Source organism: Corythoichthys intestinalis, chromosome 5, assembly GCF_030265065.1.
Source record: "Corythoichthys intestinalis isolate RoL2023-P3 chromosome 5, ASM3026506v1, whole genome shotgun sequence".
Classification (NCBI taxonomy): domain Eukaryota; kingdom Metazoa; phylum Chordata; class Actinopteri; order Syngnathiformes; family Syngnathidae; genus Corythoichthys; species Corythoichthys intestinalis.
Window position 1 is genome coordinate 32,375,825 of NC_080399.1, and position 23,041 is coordinate 32,398,865.

Below are 23,041 nucleotides of genomic sequence, written 5' to 3' on the forward strand. Positions count from 1 at the left end.
TATGAAAACTGTAGACAACATGACGATATTTGACTGTTTTTTTTTTTTTTCCCAACATAAAACCTTAATAGTAAACCTGACTGAGTAAACCGTAGACTACAAACTGCGTACAGAATGATGTACTTCTGGATTTCATGGTCTAATTGTAGTGTTATTTTAACCTTAACTCCAACATAAATAAAACTGTCTTTGGAACTGAAGGTCAACAAATGATGGCAGCTGAACTTTCACCCCTTTTCAAACATTAGTCTTTTTCCCCCCTTTTTCTTTACCAATTACACACAACAACTTCTTTGTGCTACATACTCTGTCAGGGAAAGTGTGTTGTCACATTTGCGATCAGGCTGGGCAATTAACATCCTGGAATAAAGGAAAGGTGATGTACACTCAGAATTAAATAGAAATACTGAAGGTACTGAAAGCTAGCTGGATGTGTATAATGGCATTAATAAGTATAAATCTATTAAAATTATACTTGTTTCATTGGTTAAATAAGGTAAATTGAAGTACAATTCCAATATAAAAATGAAGCCCATACTCAGCCATATGAGTCATCAGCTGCTCTATGTTCTCTCCGGTTTTGGCACTGCACTCGTAAAATGAGGCCTCGTGCTGCTGCATGGAGATATAAAGACAATATTAAAAATATGCCTTTTTTGTTTTTTAAAGGTGATCTTACCTCTGCCAACATCTGTCCAGCTCTTCTTGACACTTTCCTACAGTGACTGTCTGCCAGGTCCAACTTGTTTCCGAGCAGCACAAGCATCACACCATCACACATCTTATCCTAGGACACAATAACACATCTGTTTCATGACACACGTTAGTGCAGTGTTTTCCCATTTATTTTGAGTGACTTCATCATTTACATTTGAAAAATCTTACTGTGCATCACCAAACAAAGATGACACACAAAAAAATGAATGCTGAAATTTTTTTTTTGACTCAATATGTTCACATATTGGCTTGCAAAATGTGGGCTTATTTATTTGAACACAAAAGCCATAGGGCCCTGACTAATAATGTTGCATGAGTGGCAACAACTTGATAGACAGGTTTATTGTGTCTGGCTGTCACTATATTTTGCTGGCACACAGATACATGAAAATGAAATATTTACAGAAAAAATAAGCGCAATTTGGTTTGTTGTCATTCAATGTCTGATGGTTATATGATAACAAATTGAAACAAGAAGTGCAAAACTCTAAAGACTTAGCATCTACTACTAGGGCTGTGACAAAATATCAAAATGGTGATATATCGTGATACTTTGTATCCCAAAAGGTTATCGATATGCACCTGGCAAGAATCGAGATATCGTTTTAAAAAGGTGTCAATGTTTAAAAAAAAAAAAAAAAGGAACCCACAAGTTGCTATCAAAATCTTTCACTATAATAGTGTCTTAGTTAACTCTATGGCTGCCATTGATGGCGCTCGACGCCCAATCCATTTAGACTGGGAGGGTCGAACAAACTTTCATTCATTTGAAACCAGAGCATTCACAGTCACTTTCTGATTTTCAGTCCATTTAAAGGTCAATTTCTGTTCATTTTAGTGAATTTACAGGTCGCTTCCAGTTGAGTTTGAGTCATTACCTATTTATTTAGGAGATTCCTGGGCCACTTCCTGTTCTGTAACCCAAAATCAACAGGAACTGACTCATAAAATGCCCCAAAATCAACAGGAGGTGACTGAAAATCAATAAAGTAATGATCTGAAATGCTCCAAAATTACCTCGTTGCCTAGCATTGGCTGCCACTGATGGCCATAGATGTTCAATCTGTTTGAAGTGGGAGGGATGGCAGCGAAGTTCATTCGCTGCCACCCTCTCAGTTCAAATGGATTGCATGTCTACTAGTGATAAACTTATTCCAATTCACAACAGAAGCTTGTTTTTCCGTTTATTAGTTGTTTTTTAGACTATCTTAGGTTGATTTCCTGACCATTCATTCATTCAATGTATCGCTAATGGTTCTATCGCCATATCGTGAGATCATCGTTATCGTAAGCTTTGTATCGCAAATCGTATCGTGAGGTATCAAGAGGTTCCCACTCCTATCTACTACTCACCTTCACTGAGTTCATCCACTCTCTCACAGTGGTGAAAGAGGCCATGCATGTAATGTCATACACTACCATGATGGCGTTAGCCTTATGGTAGTACTGCTCAGTGATGCTACGAAACCTGAAATACATGACAAAGAATAGGGGTCACACAGAAGTGGGGGGGTGGGGGGGGGGGGGGGGAGACCTGTCAAAAACTGACCTCTCCTGACCGGCAGTGTCCCAAAGCTGCAGGGTGATAGAGGTGGAGCCCATAGTGATGGTCCTCATCTGGAAGTCTATACGTAGCAGTAAGCAAGCTCATAAAACAACACATCTGTGAAAAGCTGATAAAAGCTTACCATTTGTAGCACCCTTAGAGCTGTAGAAATGTCCCGTGCAGTAGTGCTGGATGAGGGAGCTCTTACCCACCCCTGAGTTGCCAAGGAAGACCACCTTAAACACATGCTGAAGATTCACAAATATGCAAATTGAATCAGCCTTTTTTTTCTCAAGAGGAAGAAATTTGACTTTCTGCTGCAATGCACTCCATATTTGTGAATAAAACACAGCATCTTCCCTACCTGTCCAGCTCTCTCACACCTGACTCTATGCAATGTCTTCGAATTTACGACTTTTTTCCCAGTGTACTGCTCCTGCTCATTGTGCGAGCTTCGGTGCAAATGAGCAAGTACACACAATTAGTTGCTTTCACCCAGTGGTCCGCAAGGACAGTGGATACAGTTTTTACTTGCTCACACAAACCTCTCCACAGGCTTGTCTTGGAGAAAGTAATGCCCTATGACTGACCCTCTCTTCTGCATGGTTTCTTCCATATTTGGACTCTGAAAGGGGTTTGGTGAAAAGTTATTAGTGAACACCATCCTCATGGGTAAATAATTCATTATGAACTCTTTCACTGCCATCCCTCTCAGTTAAAATGGCTATGATCTCTCTTACCATTAATGGCAGTGAATGAGTTAATAGTTAAAAAGAGGAATCCAGCTCTCATTACAAGACATTTATTCCGCTGTACAATTAAGTGGAGGAACACTCATTCAATTATAAATAGTCCATCACAAACAGGTGGCATTTTAATTAAGTGTTTACTAGTATACATAGACATTTGTTAGCTATAGATAATAAATAGTTTGGCAGAATGACGTCATAAACGCAGAATATATGTATTTTCAGTTTAAGCCGTCAGTCCCTTAAGCATACATGAAGATGGCTGAGGTCAACGAGTAACTTAATGCCATATGGTTTGGTGGGCAAGAGCGGGAAGGATCAATGTGGTTGTTCCCACACTTAGTTTAGGGAGGATAAGTGTGCTGTGTCCATGAACTGTGCAAGTCTTCACTGAGGTCATAGTTTAGTGGCAGAGGAGGTAGTGTGCATGGATGACTAACCCTCTTCCTAGTCAGCTGGGCATCTTTCTCATCTCGCAGACTTTTATTCATATCCCTGCAAAAAAAAGGTTTTGCGTTGTTTTTAGTAACAGCTGTTTTGCGTTGTTTTTAGTAACAGCTGGCAACAGATTGAAAAGTAGGTTTTTGTGATATGAACGAGTAAGACTAATAAAGGTGGTTGCATCACAACATTTGCTATATGTTGCAAGTGAATTTATAAGGCACCATATTTAAAATGACTCTTGTATCCAAAGACAATTGATTGTGTTACGTCAAATTATAGTGTGTGTGTGTGTGTGTGTGTTGGGTATCAGTTACAATTGTTGTTACAATTTGCCAGTTTGCAATTGACTTACCTCAACAGGCTGAGTTGTCTCAAGAGACTGTCCTTCTCTTTCTGTATGTTTCTTGACACTTTAATCATATTTCTATAGTAAATTCATACAGATAAAAATGTTATATTAATAATATATATTCATTCACAGATTTTAAAAAAGTATTTGATCTTCTGTCACCTGTAATCATATTTTTTTCATTTCTTAACACTACCAAATAGATGCAATAATTATGCTTTCAAGTTTGAACAAAACATACTGTACTTCCATCAAGAAAAAACTTTTTTCTTCTAATTACATTTGTGGTACTAACCCTTTATTGGGAAAGTGACAAATATGTGTTTGATCATTAAAAAAAAAACAAAAAAAAAACTAACCCTATGAGGACCTGGCACATTTCAGGTCACAGAGGCCACAATATAGATATGGCGGAAAACACTCAGGTGAGTTAAAAGTTCCACTCTGAGACCCCCAATTTGGCCAAATTTCAAACTTGTCCGATATGCATGTGTGATACATTATCGGAAAGCTTAAAATCTAAATTTTCTGGGAGAAAGAAAAATTTGAACAGTAGGGCATTTAAAAAAAAAAACGCCATGACTTTAACGAGATATTATCGCGTACTTACCTTGTTTCGATCCAAAAACTCCATGTAGCATGAATCACTGAGTGTCAAGACACAGCTGTGAATGGGCATAGCTGTATTTTTGGGGGATTTTATGGGTGAAACATGGTACTGTAACAAGGGTCGCAATGCAGAAATCACAGACAGCAAGGAGTGGTCGAGATTTTCTTTTTCATATATTTATTCTTTTAAATGTTTTTTTTTTTTTCATTTTTTTTGTTTGGATTGATTATTTATCGTCTAACATATGGGGGGGAAATGCGACAGTAACAAAAAAATACAATTAATGATAGTTATGAGGTAGACATCCGTGACTTTTTTACAGACACCCTTTTTTCATTGTGACGTAATTTGTTTAAAAGTTTAAAATAAGCGAGTGAATAATTTTTTAGAAGTCGTTTTTGTTTTTTTAAACGAAATGTGAGACAACAATTAATTATTCTAAGCTAAAAACGACAGACATTTTGAATAGTAAATATAATTAATTACTTTCGTTTTATGGCTGGGTTGAAACAAAAGTGGTTGCTCGAAGTCTGTAAACGGGGGTTTCCAGGGTAAAACGGACAAATTAAAAATAGTTTGGGGGCTTAATAGCGCCATGAATCTGCTATGGCAGCATATAGACATATTGTTCTATCAAACACAACAGTTGTTTTGGCTTCAAATACAGCAGTTTCTTTTAAAGAGGAGTGCAAGAGTAGAAACTGCTTTTTCAGTCTTGTCTGTGTTTTCTGCCATAATCAGGTGTAGCGTATGTGAACAAAACATGAGATTCACGCAATGTGGACGGCAAGTCCAAATTATAAATGTTATTATTAAACAGGATTTTTAAATACATGTTTATGAAGACATATAGATTAATATACAATTTACTAAAAACAAAAGTAATACAATTAAAATGCTCAAAAAAAGAAAATACACTATGGTTAAGGCCCACTCTCAAAAGTTGTTGTTTTAATTTTTTAAATTTCATAGTATTTAACTCATTGCCTGCCATTGTGAGGGATATATTTCCACTTCATTTAAACTGTGAGGACTGGCTGTAAATGCTCATCTTTCCATGCTATTGATGGTGCTAGTTGCCCAATCTATTCGGACTGGGCAAACTGGATTGATCATAAAGCGCCGGCAATGGCAGCCAATGAGTTAAATGAAGCTCCTACAAAGGGTTAAGATGACATAAGAAATCTACCCAAAAACAAAACGAGCTTGACACTTACTGCTGTCTGGCCATTTGCTCCTGGGCAGCACTGAGCTGCAGCTGGGCCAGCTGAACCATAGCAGTCTGCAGTTGCTCCTTGCAACTCTCTGCCTGCTCTTGCAGCTGGACGTTGACGCTGCGTAGCTCCTGATTCTGTTCCTGGATGTTTGACTGCTCAAAAATCAGCTGCTGTACTCTGCTCTCCAGCTTTATGCAAAGAGAAGTTCCCCTCACTTGCTCATGATGCTGGTGATCGCTTTAATCACATGACTACCAACAGAAACATCAGTACAAACCTCTTTCTGTCTGCTCAAGGTTATTTCCAACGCTTGGTCCCGCATCCTTAACTCCTCTTCAACCTGAATGCCTCTCTGCTTTTGTCTGATACTCTCCTGTATTCCAACAAGTACAGTATTGAACTGATAAAAGTAATGTTGGAAGCTGTTAAAGACTTAGGATTTTTTAAAAATTTGCTTTGAATTGACATTAAGTGCTTTTAACGCAGACTTACGGAAATGGAGAGTCCTAAACATACATAAAGATAATCTTTCATGTAGGGAGGACCTCAGCTGGACAGCCTATTTGTCTTTCCGTGTGGGCTTCATAGGACTAGCTTTTGTAACGTTTTTTTTTTACATTTCTCGCATCGTATCATGATAGCGTGTGGCAATAATGATAATTTATACATGTCGTTCGATTGTTTTGGATGTTTGGAGGAGGATTTAGCGAGGCAGAATCTTGCTTTGTGGTAGATTGTATGGCCCGTTGGTGGCCTGATAAAAAGTTTTATCGAATTCTCATTGAAAAGGAATGCAAAAAAACAAGAAAAAGCTGTGAGCGATCAGGAGATTGAACCTTGTTCTCTGTCAGATTAGCATGTCCCTATAATAATATAATGCTTTTCCAAACATTAGATGTTGCTGAAAATGTCTTCTATTAATTTAACTTGTGAATGTACTTTGACTTTGTTGCCATATTTTAATCTTCTCTCTAAACTTCCTCCAGTCTTCAGACACTAAAGTGTTTAATGTTTATGTATTGGGAAAATTTCACCCGCTAAATTCTCATCGTGTCTCAACTGACTGCCATCATGTTTTTGACTTCTTGCCACCCAACCTACTGTGCATGCGCCAAAAATATGTCAACAAAGATTCTCCTAAAGCGCACATGAGCTGTACCTGTGCCAGGCGTTTTTCTTGTTCCTCACGGATTTGGTTTTCCATTTCTTCACATATAGACCGAACAACTTGATCGTGCTCACTTTCCCTTCTAAATTGCAAAGTTGGAGGGAATTTAAAATCTTACCTCACTGTAGAAGGCCACAAAGCTCAAAGTATGTGTGTGGTACCTGCGCAAAGCTTGTTCCAGGGTGTCTCTCTCTTTGAAGGTGTCTTGTAGATGTGTGACAGCGCGGTGCAGGATGCTTTCCAAGAGCCTGAGGAGCTCTGGTCGCGCTCTCTGCAGCTCACACCAGAGAGACGACAGCTCCTGTTGACTGACACACAACAGCAAAACAAAGTGGCACTTCCCGATAGTGTTTTCTTCTAAAAGTCGTATTCCCACCTGTCAGAGAGTTTGTCAGCACCAAGCGCATTCAGTATGTCATTAAGTCTCATTGTGGTAGCATCTTCCGACAGGTCCACCTGATTTGAGTCTTGGTTGTCAAGTTCTTGGCTCTGTTCAGCCGTGTCATTCTGCCCCATAAACTCACCTGTACCAAAATTTCAGTTGTTTGACAGTCATAATTCTCTATAGCTGTTGTAGTAAACCGCAGTAAGTTTCCGTACCAAGTCCTGTGCTGAACTCAAGTGGTGTAAGAAAGCCATTGCTCTCGCGGTCCAAACTCTCAAAGACAGTCTCAAGTTGTTCGGGCGAAAGAGGCAATTCCATCTGGAGCCTCTGAGAAAAGGCTATGAATATTAAAATTGAGGAGTTCATTTCTATTACGGGAAACTATTTGCTCACCTGCATGTCCCGTTTCGTTATGAAGCCTTTCCCCTCTTTGTCACACAACACAAACAGTTGCTTGGCTTTCCCAATGGTCTCCGCCTGTGGACTTGCTGCTGCTGCCTTTCTCGGGATGGGGGACCCGAGTGGGCTGCGGCCCCTGCCCAGTCTGGGGCTCCCCAGTGACAGGCTCTGAGGTCGCGGGCTTACAGGTACAGCCTCACCGCTGCCTTGACCTTCTAGCACCTCCCCATCATTCAGCCACTGAGACATATTTTAGCTCTGCTTAAACAGACAGATTAATGAATAGAAATATACACATCTGAGTGGACCAGTACAGTTTATTGACATTTTTACTCACCTTTTCGCTGCACTGTTCTGGGAAGTGAGCTCACAGGTCCTCCCTTGTCAAACAAGAAACAACAAACCGTGCTGCAACCACACGCATTATCTTCAGCTGCTCTGTCAAACTTGTTTCCATTTACAGTACGTCCGGACAATGAACATAACTGTCTCATGTTAGAGTCAAAATATTGTTTTCAAACAAGGTTTTTCTCCAGCACTGCTGTCACACCTTCAGAAATGCGGTGTTGGGAGCATAGGTACAGTGGGGCAAATAAGTATTTAGTCAACCACCAATTGTGCAAGTTCTCCTACTTGAAAATATTAAGAGACCTGTAATTGCCAACATGGGTAAACCTCAACCATGAGAGACAGAATGTGGAAAAAAAAAACAGAAAATCACATTGTTTGATTTTTAAAAAATTTATTTCCAAGTTAGAGTGGAAAATAAGTATTTGGTCACCTACAAACAAGCAAGATTTCTGGCTGTCAAAGAGGTCTAACTTCTTCTAACGAGGTCTAACGAAGCTCTACCTGTATTATTGGGCCCTGTTTTAACTCATTATCAGTATAAAAGACACCTGTCCACAACCTCAGTCAGTCACACTCCAAACTCCACTATGGCCAAGACCAAAAAGCTGTCGAAGGACACCAGAGACAAAATTGTAGACCTGCACCAGGCTGGGAAGACTGAATCTGTAATAGGTAAAACGCTTGGTGTAAAGAAATCAACTGTGGGAGCAATTATTAGAAAATGGAAGACATACAAGACCACTGATAATCTCCCTCGATCTGGGGCTCCATGCAAGATCTCACCCCGTGGCGTCAAAATGATAAAAAGAACGGTGAGCAAAAATCCCAGAACCACACGGGGGGACCTAGTGAATGACCTACAGAGAGCTGGGACCACAGTAACAAAGGCTACTATCAGTAACACAATGCGCCGCCAGGGACTCAAATCCTGCACTGCCAGACGTGTCCGCCTGCTGAAGAAAGTACACGTCCAGGCCCGTCTGCAGTTCGCTAGAGAGCATTTGGATGATCCAGAAGAGGACTGGGAGAATGTGTTATGGTCAGATGAAATATAGACCATTTTGGTAGAAACACAGGTTCTTGTGTTTGGAGGAGAAAGAATACTGAATTGCATCCGAAGAACACCATACCCACTGTAAAGCATGGGAGTGCAAACATCATGTTTTGGGGCTGTTTATCTGGAAAGGGACCAGGACGACTGCTCTGTGCAAAGGAAAGAATGAATGAGGCCATGTATCGAGAGATTTTGAGAGAAAATCTCCTTTCATCAGCAAGGGCATTGAAGATGAGACATGGCCTGGGTCTTTCAGCATGACAATGATTCCAAACACACAGCCAGGGACAACAAAGGAGTGGCTTGGTAAGAAGCAGGTCAAGGTCCTGGAGTGGCCTAGCCAGTCTCCAGATCTCAACTCTATAGAAAATCTGTGGAGGGAGTTGAAAGTCCGTGTTGCCCAATGACAGCCCCAAAACATCACTGCCCTCGAGGAGATCTGCATGGAGGAATGGGCCAAAATACCAGCAACAGTGTGTGACAAGCTTGTGAAGAGTTACGGAAAACATTTGGCCTCCGTTATTGCAAACAAGGGGTACATAACAAAGTAATCAGATGAACTTTTGGTATTGACCAAATACTTATTTTCCACCATGATTTGCAAATAAATTCTTTAAAAATCAAACAATGTGATTTTCTGTTTTTTTCCCCACATTATGTCTCTAATGGTTGAGGTTTACCCATGTTGACAATTACAGGCCTCTCTACTATTTTCAAGTGGGAGAACTTGCACAATTAGTGGTTGACTAAATACTTATTTGCCCCACTGTATGTACATTAAGGGACAATCTATACAGAGGCACACCGCAGGACCAATGCTAACTCTTCATACCTTTTTCCACGACAAAAGTCAAGGTACGATAAATGAGCCAAGACCCAGGATTTATATATGGCAGGAAACAGGATGGAGTCATGTACGTTTGTGTGCACAGCACTTGATAGCCATGAGAGAGGAGATGCAAATACACTGTTTGTACTCATTTGCATGGTTACTAACTTATGACTACCACAAGTGCAGGCAAATACATTCTCCAAGATTATATATGACATATTACACATTTTTAATAGTCAGACTATCGTCAATTCATGACTTAAGTGGTTTGTTCTTCCACTGATTCTAGATATTCAACTTCAAATGCAGAATCAGGCTTAATGTAACGACATAAGCCTCTCCAAACAGTGATGTTACCCATATCTGCAAAGATAAACATTAAGACTACTGATAGCACTCTAGGAGATGATCAATGAAGCATTCACAACTTCCTCTTAACACTAGTGATAATATGAATTCCATCGTGGAAAACTTTGTCAACAGCATATAGAGAATTTTACGTTTGAAGTAACTCCCAGGCAGGGCAAAGCGCAAATAATTTTAGTCATGTGTTAAGCAAGGTGTGTTTCTTTGTCAAAGAAAGGGAAAGCTGGGGAAAATAGGTAACCTTTATAATTTAGGATTGACTTCGCAATGATTACAATGACACATTTGACAAGTACATATTTTTACATGTACTAATTAGGTAAAGAAAAATACAATACTGAGCCTCAAAGCGAAACAGCTGTCAATTTGATTGTCTGTGTTACGTTAGCTGACCAAGCTAACCGAACCATACCAAACGTAATGTAGCAAAATATAGTGTATTTCAAATGATTCATTGAAAAATACATTAAACCACGCTTCATTTGTGGTGCAAAACATGACTAATATTCAGAGTATTGTCAGATTATGATTGTATGATACCGAATACCATTTGGAACAAGCAGTAAAAGTAAAAAAATTGCCATACTTACACCGATCTGGACGCAGGTGTCCACTACTCCTGTACTCCACCACCTTTGACCACCTCTCATAGAAAACCTGGCAAATAGTACTGCGTATTGCCAGTAGATGGCAGCAGCTAAGCATTGCCGCGATTGCCGCTCAAACTTTTACCGTAAAGCCAGTAGTAGAAATATTTCACAAACATAAATACCTGCATTACACGTCTTTTTTCCCGATTTTTTAGTAAATTTGGAGTATTTTTCATTTATGAATAATTTAAACACATTTAACAGTGTTTTATTGTTCAAAATACACAAATTAGTTTATTTTGATAATTATTACATGAACCCTTACATTGTTAACTACGGTAGAATGTTCAGTTACCATGGCAGACACGGAAATGCGACGTACAGTACTGCTGAAAAGCATTGTCGCGCTGTGAGAGCGTTGTTTTTATTTCAATCTGGATCTTGAGGATTTTGTTATTGCAGTTGTTGTTTTTCAAAGTTATTTTACGTATTATCTTTCATCTTATCATTGTTTTGTCGGTAAGAAGATGCTTTTGATGCCTTGGGTGCATTAGCAAAATCGAACAATAACAATACGAGGGCTTAATCTACGAGTTTGGAATTCCTCGAAGTAAATACTGTATTTGAACAGCCATGCCAATCTAGCGATTAGTAGTGGAGATAAAACTGCCGTTTCCGAACGCGTATGTGTTTTCTGAGCTACTGTAGCCTACGTGAGATAATCATGGGTTCAAACGTTCATCTTCTAGTTCAAATTGATTGATGATTGGACTTTAGAAAAACTTACCAAGTTGTTTGCAGTGTTACATCAACCTGTATCAGCACTATATTCAGGTACAACCTTCGGCATCGTCTACAATAACTTTGTGTCTTAATTTGTGTGTGCTTCCTTGCAGGGAATTCAGCTGTAGGTGACCTTCCGTGAAACATCCAAACATGAAAGAACTTTCAATGTCCTCAGTGATTCCCTGGACCTCTTACAATCTTCATCAACAAACACCCTATGCTTGAGAAGGCCATGTTTCTGGATAGAGGCAGCTTGTTTTTGGAAGTGCAGTTTTTACCACTTCCTCACAATGTGAATCAACTTCAAGTGTCCAGAAGCCATGTGCAGTCCCAAACATCAGCATAATTTTTTTTGTAATTTATACGTGTTGTGAGATGCTGCAAACAGGCAACTATTCGCTGGTGCTGCTGATACAGCTCACACTTCTAGCTTTTGATCTTTTCGTCAATTCCTTCAGTGAACTCCTGAGAGGAGCTGCTTTCATCCAGCTGGTGCTTTTCATGTAAGTACCTGCGTTTTAGATGGAATCGGTCATCAGTAGTGTGAACTAAAACAAAGCGCTGTGACACATACAAGTTGTAATTACTGTAATTAGTTATATGGATTAACAAGTGTTTGTGATCAAATATTTTGGACTGACTTTTTAATGCATGGTTACAAGAAAAGTATTTCTGTAATCATGTTTTACCTGTTACGAATGTTTAACAGAATGTTGTTACAAGCTTCCCCTTCAATCATATGGATCTATTATTCTATTGTGTACCCCCAAATAATGTAATATTTTTATAATACAATTGCCACAAGCTGATATTGTCATTTACTCATACTCACATCTACCATAATTTTCGGACTATAAGACGCTATAGACTAGTGCGGCCTATTTGTTGATTTATTTGGGTTAATTGGTAACACTTTATTTGATAGCGGTGTCATAAGATTGCCATACGACCATCATATTTATGACATGACATTATCATGGGCATTAATGAATGCAGATGTCATTCAGTGTCATCCGGCAAATTATGTCACTAACTCCATTTATGTCCAGCTCAGATTTTTTACATCCATTCAGAAGTGAGATAATTTGCCGGATGACACAAAATGTCTGTCATAAGCATTAATTATTGCTCATGGCAGTATCATGTCATAATTATGATGGTCTCATGACAGTCTTGTGGCACCACTGTTAAAGTGTTATCAAATTCCATAACTAGCAACTAATGAAACAAGTAGAACAGTAACCGAAGACATAATTAGCACAGAACATGAATTTTGATTGTGATTCATATCTGTAGCGCTGCAGTGCATCGTAGGAGTCAAGTTGGATGACAATATTGTTGACAGCAGGTGGCAGCAGAGGTTGATTGACTCCCCCAAAGGAGCAGTGATGGCCAAATGAGGCTTCTTGAAGCAATGGTGGTTGATTTGGTCTTAATGCCACTGTCAATTAGTGTTAACGCTTTATATCTTTTGGTGTAAATATCCCATAATAAAGTGAGGACAGCTGTGGCTTATAGTCCAGTATGACTTATCTATGAACAAATGCCATTTTCATGTCAAATTTGGTGGGTGGCAGCTTATAGTCAGGTGAGCCTTATAGTGCGGAAATTACGGTACATATTTTATTGCACAGTGTAGTGCTTAATTATTTAGATTTCTAGACGTCTGAGACCTTAAAAGGGTTTTCAGGTGTTCCGTTGGTACTTTCTTTATTTCTGCACTGCTTTTGCAGCATCCAGGACATCGCCATCTTGTTCAACGTGATCATCATCCTGCTGATGATGTTCAACACATACGTGTTCCAGGTGGGCCTGGTCTCTCTGTTGCTGGAACGCTTTAGAGCGCTGCTGTTTTTCTCCGCTCTCTACTTGACCCTTAGCATTTGCCTACACAGCTGGGTGATGGTAAGCACGTCAACACTGCAAAGACTTCAAGCATGACACCAGTGGTTTGTAGAAGTGTGCTTAATGATGTCTTTTTTGTATAGAATCTAAGATGGAAAGCACCTAATCGCTTTGTTTGGACAGATGGCCTTATAACACTCTTTGTGTTCCAAAGGATAGGTAATTTATCAAAATTTTACAATTTGAAACGCAATTTTTGTGTGATAAATAGTTCCTTTTCTACTTACAGTGGCAGTGTTGTATTACTACTTGTACAAGCGCACAACAGAGTACATGGGGGACCCTCGGCTGTACACGGACTCTCTTTGGCTAAGAGAGGCCTTTGCCAGAGCTCGGCAGTAGACCACGAAAAGCCCGATAGCAAGGAATTTGATTTGCCATGAAGCACATGGCAGCCGGCTGTTGGTGAAAATTTAGTGCATGGAACCGCTGCTGTTCTACATTGAAGACGCAAAGTGGGTTTTCAACATTGTTGCCTCATTTAAAATGTCAGAAATAAATGTAGGTGTAGTTTATTCCTCAAAGATGCAGAAAAAACAGCTATTATAAACTCTAAGCCCATTTTACAAAAGAAAGCACACCATGTTTACAGTTTCCAAGAAGGCAGTTGGTTATAACTTTCCACTGGCAGGTAAGACAAGGGTGGCATATTGTATTAATCAGGATTGAGCCTGGTAATCTACTATGTGGCCTTTGTATTCAGAGTATAAGATTTCAAATCAAAATGATGTAGCAATACATTTTTCCATTTTAGACTGCTTCTATGATTTATTCATCACTTATACACATTATCACTTGTCTCAAGTCCAAGTGGATCTTTAGGCTTCATGGAAGGCAGGTATATATGTATGTTTACTTGGTGCCAGTGCTAATTTTAGAGTGAATCCATCTCTTGATTTGTGTTCGTTTTTCTCTTTTTTATTAAATAATCCTTCTCTAATCCTGTGTGTAATCCATCACTGCGTATAATCTTGGAGACAAGGTGAAACAGACGGCTCTATTTTTAACGCAAAGATTAATCAGGATTTAGGTGCCACAAGTCCAACAAGCCATAAATAGATGTCCGAGTGTCACAAAAACACCTCTTGTTGCAGGTCAAGTTGTTGTTTTTTTTTTCATTTTCATGGCTTTATCTTCTAACTGGACTGGTGTCGCAAACCTGTTGTGAATAGAGCAATGCTAGTGTTGGTTAACACTCCGCAAAAACTAATGGCAGAAGATGTATAAATCCCACATTTATTTGAAAACAATTTAAATTGTCAGTGCAGTTCAATCCAACTGAAAAATCCACTTCCTGGGTTTGTGTTGTTATCAGTCTCACTGGAATTAGTCCTCAAATTTTAATCAGGCACCTGAAATGACAGCAGAGCCGATTTAGCAGCTACCAAAACAAGAACTTCACAAGAAACAAGTTTCCATGCGATCTTCTACCTTCATACGTAGATGCCAACCCAGAGTAGCAAGAAGAGCACACCGAAGCCCATAAAAAGTGAAGCCACCAAAGAGATGAGCAGCTCCTTGTAGATGTCTCTGGTGTATTTGGTTGAAGTAACCTCATAGCTGATATGTACTGTCAAGGTGGAACTTACATTGAGAGGGCGGGCGAGGGGGACTTCTACCGAGAAGTATAAATGTTACAGAAATTTGGTGCGCAACCGTGATATAGTATTTGAACAACGATGGTTGCAAATTTGTTTTTTCCTCTTAATGTATTCAAAATTGGTGTGACATACCTCTTAAAAATTATACTGTTTTATGAAGATATTTTCCTGAGTATCTGTTCGAATGTATGACAGTACTATAGAGTGTTAGGGCCAAAGAGAGTAAGGGAAAAAAGGACTATGATAATTTAAATCGTACTATTAATACGAGATTAAAGTCGCACTGTTTGTCCGAGACTAATGTTGTATAATTATGTATGGATAATGTTACTGAATAAACTACGTACGTCACGTAAATGATCGTACCTTAGCTGGGGGCTATGACAAAGTATTAGTATAAATCCTTCTTGTGATTATAATTTGATGGAGATGGGCCAAAAAATGAAGGATTTCCTCATTTGTGAAAGTGAATCTAATATACGACCTGTTCTAAATGCTGATTTTAATGGAGGCGGCGAAGTGCTACATTTATTATCATACTAATAGTAAAATTTTAATCTCGTCGTCCTCATTTTTCCCCCCTTCCTTTGGACCTAATAGTACGCTACCTCAGCACGAGATATATAGCTAATATAATTAACTGCTATTTTGCAGGGCTTCCAAATGTCATCAGGTGCATTGATAGATCATAAATTCTTATTCCTGCACCATCTTTAAATAAGAGGGATTATGTGAACAGAAAACTTTTCACATCAATATCCAGGTCTCGAACGTTAATTTTGGCCAATATTATGCAATTTACTAACTAGGAGGGAACATAAAGCAGTATTTTGTTACATTTCATTTTGAATTCGCCATTGTATAAACATTTTGTTCATCAGAAAAAAAGCAGTAAAAAACATTAGTGAATGAAAATTAATTAAAACTGATTTCCGAGGAGAATACCATACCGCTCTAAATGATATTTTCAAATCCTTTTCTCCTGTTGCATTGGACCTAAATAAATCTTGAATCTTAAATGTTTAATTGAATAGCATCTGTGTTGGATATTCGACGAAATATTTGTGTACAGTGTATGACAAAAGTGAGTACACCCCTCGCATTTCTGCAGATATTTAAGTATTTAAGTCTTTTCATGGGACAACACTGACAAAATGACACTTTGACACAATGAAAAGTAGTCTGTGTGCAGCTTATATAATAGAGTTAATTTATTTTCCCCTCAAAATATAGCCATTAATATCCCAACCCCTGGCAACAAAAGTGAGTACACCCCTTAGAAACTACGTACATCCCTAAATGTCTAAATTGTGTACTGCTTGTCATTTTCCCTCCAAAATGTCATGTGACTCGTTACAGGAGTGCTGTCAGCATTACTGCAGAGATTGAAGAGGTGAGGGGTCATCCTGTTAGTGCTCAGACCATACGCCGCACTCTACATCAAATTGGTGTGCATGGCTCTCACCCCAGGGGGAAGCCTCTTCTGAAGACGGTACACAAGAAAGCCTGCCTGTCTCATCAGACCACAGGACATGGTTCCAGTACTCCATGTGCTTTGTTGACATGTCTTCAGCAAACTGTTTGCAGGCTTTCTTGTGTACCCACTGTATATGCCTGCATTATTATCTCTAGCTCATTGGGGCTGAGATAACGAATTTTTTTCCCCACTGCCATGGTGACAATCATGGGATCGGGGCTCCATTGACCATGGCTTTTTATGGTTGTTGTGCACACCTGTAACTCCAGTGGCCTGTACTACGAACGGAGTTCAACCTCCCCAGAAGTAATCCTGCTTACCAGCGGGTAACAGGAGTTGACAAAACCTGGTTACCTAATTTGTGGTCAATCGTTGCTACGACGCTGATTATGAGGTTGATTAGTCGAACCTGTGTCAACCCAAATTAAATATAATCAAAATATATTTAATATATTTCTTGTATGAGAGCAAAGCTCCACATTCGTTTACATTCAGCGAAGCTGACACAGGTTTCTATATAAGATTTTCAACAACCAATTAGAAGCATTTCCATACCCCAATCAAACCACTTTCCAAATCGCACGGCATACAGTCTTCTTACTCAGATATTCAGCATCACAGATGGAATACATATTAGAGCTGGGAATCTTTGGGCACCTAACAATTCGATTACGATTACGATTCAGAGGCTCCGATTCGATTATAAAACGATTATTGATGCACCCCACTCCTTTTATTTTTTTATTTTATTTATTTTTATTTTTTTTGTACATTAGTTCCAAAATTGTTCAAAAATCCTCTAAGGCTAAACCAAACTACTATTTCAGTATCAAGTTAACATATAGCAGTAAACAAATATACAAAAATAACAGTAAATAAAAAACTCCAGTCCCCATTCTATATCAGCAGCTTTAAACTACTTTCAATTAATTTAATGTTGTGAATCAACCGTTAAAGTTGTTAAAATTGCTCCTGTTATTCCATAATTTCTCTTTTGTCTACTTTCAACATGTGAAAGTTTTAAAACTATTTTAAAGATAGATTCAAGTCAATATTTTACCGATTTAGGAGTATTTTAGATAAAAAGCTAATTAGGTTCGCTTGGAAGGTTCGCAACAACAGCCTTGCAGGGACGTGTACTGCTTTAAGATGGCGGCCGTTACTAACGCCCGCATCTAGTTTTTTGTAGATGTGCTGGTAACGATACCGAAGCTATAATGCATCTAGTCCTATATAAATGATATCTACCGTAACATAATGTGGCTTGTAGCAGCTTTTCGGCAACAGTCAGGTAAGTTGTTTTTTTTTTTGTTTTTTTTTTTTATCTCGTGGCATGAGTTGAGCTAGAGCCGTGAGTTGAGCATTGGCGTTACCCGAGGGGCCGGGTAATGAGAAGCATGATGTTTAGCTGCTCTCGCGCCGTCCCTAATTGCGTACCGAAGACCGCGCGGCGCGCTGAGTGTGTCCTACTTCTGCTTTACTTGGCATATTTCAATAATCGGAATTTGGATGTTTGTGAATCGTTCTCGAATCTTCCACGGCCGAATCGCGAATAATCTAAGAATCGGAAATTTTGCACACCTCTAATACATAAATTGTCCACTGGCGAAAGAGCGCAAGGACAGGCACACATTCCGCTTGATTGAGAGACGTCCGCCTAGATCAGCTGGCACAGGTAACGAATTCCCTCAGCTGAAAATCAATATTTTCATGGAGAACATCGTCCGGGTATCCCCGCAGATTCTGGCGGTCTCTAAAAACCCGTGCCCTCCGAAGAGAGCCCCTCACAATCCGCACGTCAATGTCGTATGGGTCATCCAGGTACGCTGTCATTGTCAAGAGGACAGGCCCGTGGAGGAGTGCTGTTTAAATAGAGCGTGGTTAATTGGAATCCTTGGGTTAAGCAAGATCTAACTCTGAGACGACCAGGTTTGACGTGTGTTGCTATGGCAACACTCCCCGGTTTGCGGTATATCATTTTACATATCCACATTTCGTAGTCCCACCTTCGTAGTATAGGCCACTGGTGAATCTAATCAGAGTTTATTTCACTATTTGAGATTTCCTACTTTGGAATTAGGTAACCAGTAGAGGCGTGCGAAATTTCCAATTCTTAGATTATTCGCGATTCGGCCGTGGAAGATTCAAGAAAAATTCACAAACATCCAAATTCCGATTATTGAATTATACCAGGTAAAGCAGAAATAAAACACAGTCAGCGCGGTCTTCAGGATGCAATGAGGAATGGACCGAGTGTAAATATCATGTTCAACTCATGCTGCTAGATAAAAAAAACAAAAAAACAATAATACCTGACTGTGGCCGTCAGCCGCTACAAACAGCGCCCAGTTGCTAGTTGCTACAAACATATAGCAACATACGGCTATGGTAGATATGACATATATCTAGAACTAGATGTGAAATGACAGACGACGGCCGTGTTAGATCATATACCAAAAACTAGATGCGAAATGACAGACTTTCCTGCGCTAGTAAACAGGCGCCTTCTTAAAGGAGTAGACTTCTCTAGAAGGCTCTGTTGTAGCGAACCTAATTACTTTTTATCGTAAAAATATATAAATAAATAAAAAATCGGCAAAATCTTGACTTGAATCTATCTTTAAATGATGAAACAGTTTTAAAACTTTCACGTCGAAAGTATACAGAAGGGAAATTATGGAATAACGGGAGCAATTTTAACAACTTTAACGGTTGATTCACAACATTAAATTAACTGAATGTAGTTTAAAGCTGCCGATACAGAATGGGGACTTGAGTATTTTGTTTACTGTTTTTAACGGTTAACTTGATACTGAAATAGTGGTTTGTTTAGCCTGAGAGGATTTTTGAACAGTTTTGGAACTAGTGTACAAAAATAATCGATTCATAATTGAATCGGAGCCTCTGAATCGTAATCAAACCGTTAGATGCCCAAAGATTCCCACCTCTAGTAACCAGTGTTTCCCATCTCAGTGTAAATCAAGTTAGGGTTGACTAATGAACCTGGCTTTTGGTGAGCCTCCTTTTTGGAATACCCCCCAAGACCTTTTTCGTTACGTAAACATCCGGTTTTGATTAAGAAAGGTTACGAAACACCGACTCAAAGAAGTCTTCAAAACGTAGGCGAAAGGATACACAAAAAACCAGGCGGTGAAGAACATGCCGATGGCCAGCAAGACCACTGTTAGATGGGGAAACACAGCCGGGTTTACCGGGCTGGTGTATCTGGTCATCGTCTCGAGTTCCTACAATGAAACAACAGTCATATAGTGAGTGTAGTAGTATTATTGCACATATTTTTAACATCTGAGCGAAAACGTTTGGGTTCACCCGTTAGTTAGAGCTGATTCGGAGTTGGACAAGAGACGCTAACAATTTGTTCAAACAACGACAGATTACAATAACTAAGTGCCTTGGTTTTATGTCGCTTGCACACAGATAGCAAATAAGAAATACATTAGAAAAAAATTAAAAGTCAAAACCATACCATTATGAATGAAGCAAAGCCACTTTTTCTGGTCCGAGAAAATAAGGCCACGTACTGATTCGCTTCCGAATGTTTTCCGGGTTTAGGTGACGTATGTTAACAGTATTTCCTCTGTTTTGTCTGTCAGGTTTCACCAAAACCCAATTTAATTAATATTATTTTATTCTGTCCGGAATAAATGCGTTTAAAACATTGATCAAATAAAATTATATATATATGATAAGTATATGTTTTAAAATGCCCAAATTGACCATGTTATCCGTTTGTGACGTGGCAAATGTTCTCACGAAATTTTCAAGATTGTCAGGGCAACAAACAAAAAAGCAAGTCTGCGATTGAAACTCATTCATAAATATTTAACAAATAAAATGTACACACTTTATTTCTTAAATATTATAATTATTTTGCCTGCCATTGTCTCAATATGATAAGGTAATAATGTAACTGATGTACCTATAATTTATATCATGTAAACTGGTTGATTTGTAGTTTTTGCGTTTTGCATGGTTCAAGTATTTAAAAAATAAAAATGATACAATAAAACAAAAATAAAAGTCAGGGCAAAAAAAATACTGTACCAAGTCCTTGGCTGTCACCTGCTGGCCAAAAGAAAGTATTACTCGCCTTGCGCCACAAATCATATATTTATTTGCTTTTACAGTATTACAGCATATTCTTGACATAAAAAGCTCTGAGGAAAAATGATGACAAAAGTGGGCTCAACAGTGATATTTAAGTTTTCAAGTTAGTGATGTGGTATTTCGACTTCACATGTAGAAATGTAAAGAATTGGTTCATCATCAGCTAAAAGTATTACATTTACAGGAAGAAAAAAAAATGAAAGAACGGATTAAAAAAAATAATATAATAATACAAATGTGTTTTAAACACAATGCTTCCACACGGTTACATGTAATGCAATTTTACTGGATTATCTAAAGCAGCTGGACAGAGCAAGAGCAGGTCATTATTTATATATACAGTGTATATGTACACACAGTGTGAAAAGTGCTACAGTGGTTTCATTGATGCTAGCTGGTGCATTATAAATAGCAAGAGTACTACACAAGCCATATGTAAATGAAAATAGTTGCTCTGAGTATTCATATTATATAATCTTCTTCTTTTCCTAAACAGTACATTTTCTTTTTCTCCAATGGCTGTTTTTCCTCTTTGATAATGAATTGGTCAAAAATGTGTGGACAACAGATTTGAAAGCACAACATTTAAGAATAACGCAATAATTTTTTAAAACCAGAAAACCTTATAACCAATATTATATCACACATATTAAAATTGTTACAAGATGATACAGAATAATTATATATTTTGTAAGAGGGAAATATTTATGCAGTGAGGTCAATTGTGGAGTTCGAAACTAAACTCCCTTGCAGCTTTATAATTGCAGATGAAAATGTGGCGATTGAATTTTTTTTTCAGGGATAAGATTGGGAAAAAAAAAACTTTCGTTGTTTATCAGCATAGGCGATATTCAGTGTGAGCTATTCCAGTGTTTTCTTGTGAAATATTGGCAGTGTTAGACATATTATTTTTCAATCCTTTATAAATTCCAGTTACTAATCATTTGTTCATCCAGTCTTATCACATGTAATTCTATGCATGTCTTGGTCGCTTCAATACAAGATACAAAAATAACAATGTACGTGAAGTAATGCATACATTTTCGTTTTATGTAGAATTCCGATGTTTTGAATATACCATTAAGTGAAAACTTTCCTCATTTGTATGTGCAGTATTCTCCCAAATTGCAGTGTGGACTATTTGAGGTAAAAAAAAATTAAAAAAAATTAAAAATGCAATCACTTGCAACCATACATAACCGTAACATTTAAGTCCGCAGTGTATGAACATATAAATGTTTTGAGGCATTGGTAATTTCAGTGTACAGAAAGTCAACACAAATGTGTACTATGTCATCCAGAGTAGTCTGGTGCACAGTGGGATGTTTGTGATCAGTAATTTGCATTCAAACCTCACAAATATCATTTCACGCTGAGATTAAACTGTGGTGCAACATAGTCGTCAATCGCTCTCAAACATTTCCAGACATGATAGCAAAAACAAACGTCGACATTAGTGAGACAACACAAAGTGCAGTGATATATTGTTTTACACGACTTTCTTTGAGAATAATGTACGATATAGAGACAAAATGCACATTAAAAACACAGCAATCCCACAGGTGGATGTGGCTCGCTATAAGGCACGAAGGGGTGGGCAGGCATCCTCTCACATTTCACATGCAGCTGCTTTCAATGACAAAGTGGTAGTCGGAGAAGGATGACATTTCTGCCTTAGTGGTACAGCTAATTCCATTCTGATCAAAAAACAACAGAAAGAAAAACAATGAACACTTCATGGCAAAATAATGCTTATTAATAAAATGACTACATGCAGCGTACTCACAGAAGAGGACACACGAAAGTGATAGCTGATGTCCTGGAAAGACAGCAGAGGCAGTGACCACAAGTGATGAGTGCCCTAAATAAGAAAATTAACAATCAGCCAGCATACCAGAGGGAAATTTTAACCTGAGTTCAAATGTAATTTGGTTTTATGAAAATAATTTATACTTGTGTTGATGTTCTTTGTCCACTGTACAGCTCGATCTCAGTGTGGTTGGGACATAAACGTCCTTTAGTGGCTCGACATTGGTGGACCCACACACTGTCAGTAGCCCTGCAATCAGGAAATGAATGGGCTTCAATACATTCCAGTACATGTTTTTATTCGGTCCAAGTTGCTCGTTATTAAATACAGTGAGTAGTTATTAGTTTTTGGCATTTTTTTTTCTTTCAGTCATGTACTTTTTGTTCACCGTCTCTACTTAAAGAAAAAAACTCCCGTGTGCGTGGGTTTCCTCGAGTGATACTGCCAAAGTGGAGTGAGGTTGAACACTTTAAAGTACATATGAAAAAAAACAATGCTCTTGTTTTTTGATGACACTATGCTCGCTATTTAACTATATTTTAACGTTTGGTCATGAT

At 38.5% G+C, this 23,041-nt stretch overlaps 4 protein-coding genes across 11 annotated transcripts in view; 1 reads left to right on the plus strand and 3 right to left on the minus strand.

Moving 5' to 3' along the window:
• Positions 1-219: 219 nt before the first annotated feature.
• cracr2b (calcium release activated channel regulator 2B) lies at positions 220-10,855 on the minus strand. 4 transcript variants are annotated; one of them, XM_057836932.1, is made up of 19 exons: positions 10,778-10,855; positions 7,922-7,964; positions 7,579-7,842; positions 7,401-7,512; positions 7,177-7,324; positions 6,962-7,108; positions 6,792-6,882; positions 5,910-6,005; positions 5,633-5,820; positions 3,809-3,880; positions 3,453-3,507; positions 2,809-2,888; positions 2,628-2,715; positions 2,406-2,511; positions 2,267-2,342; positions 2,071-2,185; positions 680-787; positions 539-615; positions 220-360 (listed from the first exon to the last, which is right to left on the minus strand). In XM_057836932.1, the coding sequence occupies exons 3-19, from the start codon at positions 7,831-7,833 to the stop codon at positions 276-278; spliced, it is 1,899 nt and encodes a 632-aa protein (XP_057692915.1). In that variant the 5' UTR covers positions 7,834-7,842; positions 7,922-7,964; positions 10,778-10,855; the 3' UTR covers positions 220-275. The 4 variants fall into 4 exon arrangements, with proteins under 4 accessions (XP_057692915.1, XP_057692914.1, XP_057692916.1 ...); XM_057836931.1 differs by having other exon boundaries at positions 7,922-7,992; positions 10,778-10,842; XM_057836933.1 differs by lacking the exon at positions 10,778-10,855 and having other exon boundaries at positions 7,922-8,164.
• Positions 10,856-11,147: 292 nt separating this feature from the next.
• On the plus strand, positions 11,148-15,028 carry tmem138 (transmembrane protein 138). 2 transcript variants are annotated; one of them, XM_057837912.1, is made up of 5 exons: positions 11,148-11,611; positions 11,674-12,066; positions 13,297-13,468; positions 13,552-13,627; positions 13,698-15,028. In XM_057837912.1, the coding sequence occupies exons 2-5, from the start codon at positions 11,939-11,941 to the stop codon at positions 13,808-13,810; spliced, it is 489 nt and encodes a 162-aa protein (XP_057693895.1). In that variant the 5' UTR covers positions 11,148-11,611; positions 11,674-11,938; the 3' UTR covers positions 13,811-15,028. The 2 variants fall into 2 exon arrangements, with proteins under 2 accessions (XP_057693895.1, XP_057693894.1); XM_057837911.1 differs by having other exon boundaries at positions 11,148-11,296.
• tmem258 (transmembrane protein 258) lies at positions 14,684-20,123 on the minus strand. Its single transcript, XM_057837913.1, has 4 exons — positions 20,034-20,123; positions 19,682-19,791; positions 14,900-15,028; positions 14,684-14,820 (listed from the first exon to the last, which is right to left on the minus strand). Exons 1-3 carry the CDS (start codon positions 20,034-20,036, stop codon positions 14,902-14,904), a joined length of 240 nt encoding a protein of 79 aa, XP_057693896.1. The 5' UTR covers positions 20,037-20,123; the 3' UTR covers positions 14,684-14,820; positions 14,900-14,901.
• Positions 20,124-20,669: 546 nt separating this feature from the next.
• myrf (myelin regulatory factor) overlaps positions 20,670-23,041 on the minus strand; it is a 44,232-nt gene continuing 41,860 nt past the window's right edge. For all 4 annotated transcript variants that reach the window (XM_057837663.1, XM_057837665.1, XM_057837664.1 and 1 more), the window contains 3 exons: positions 22,628-22,733; positions 22,461-22,535; positions 20,670-22,371 (listed from right to left, as the gene is read on the minus strand). In XM_057837663.1, the coding sequence (XP_057693646.1) occupies positions 22,291-22,371; positions 22,461-22,535; positions 22,628-22,733 (262 nt within the window). In that variant the 3' untranslated portion in view covers positions 20,670-22,290. The remainder of the gene's footprint in view (positions 22,372-22,460; positions 22,536-22,627; positions 22,734-23,041) is intronic.

What these genes read in the sequence shown, in the direction of transcription:
- cracr2b (XM_057836932.1), bottom strand. Translation starts at nt 7,833, where the DNA reads ATGTCTCAGTGGCTGAATGATGGGGAGGTGCTAGAAGGTCAAGGCAGC. An exon ending in CCTTGAGCAGACAGAAAGAG is followed by an intron (nt 5,821 to 5,909) that starts GTTTGTACTGAT and finishes CTTTGCATAAAG; the next exon opens with CTGGAGAGCAGAGTACAGCA. An exon ending in AGTGGATGAACTCAGTGAAG is followed by an intron (nt 788 to 2,070) that starts GTGAGTAGTAGA and finishes ATTGTGTCCTAG; the next exon opens with GATAAGATGTGTGATGGTGT.
- tmem258 (XM_057837913.1), bottom strand. An exon ending in TTCACCGCCTGGTTTTTTGT is followed by an intron (nt 15,029 to 19,681) that starts GTATCCTTTCGC and finishes AGTACATATCAG; the next exon opens with CTATGAGGTTACTTCAACCA.
- tmem138 (XM_057837912.1), top strand. Translation starts at nt 11,939, where the DNA reads ATGCTGCAAACAGGCAACTATTCGCTGGTGCTGCTGATACAGCTCACA. An exon ending in ATCCAGCTGGTGCTTTTCAT is followed by an intron (nt 12,067 to 13,296) that starts GTAAGTACCTGC and finishes CTGCTTTTGCAG; the next exon opens with CATCCAGGACATCGCCATCT. An exon ending in GCCTACACAGCTGGGTGATG is followed by an intron (nt 13,469 to 13,551) that starts GTAAGCACGTCA and finishes TTTTTTGTATAG; the next exon opens with AATCTAAGATGGAAAGCACC.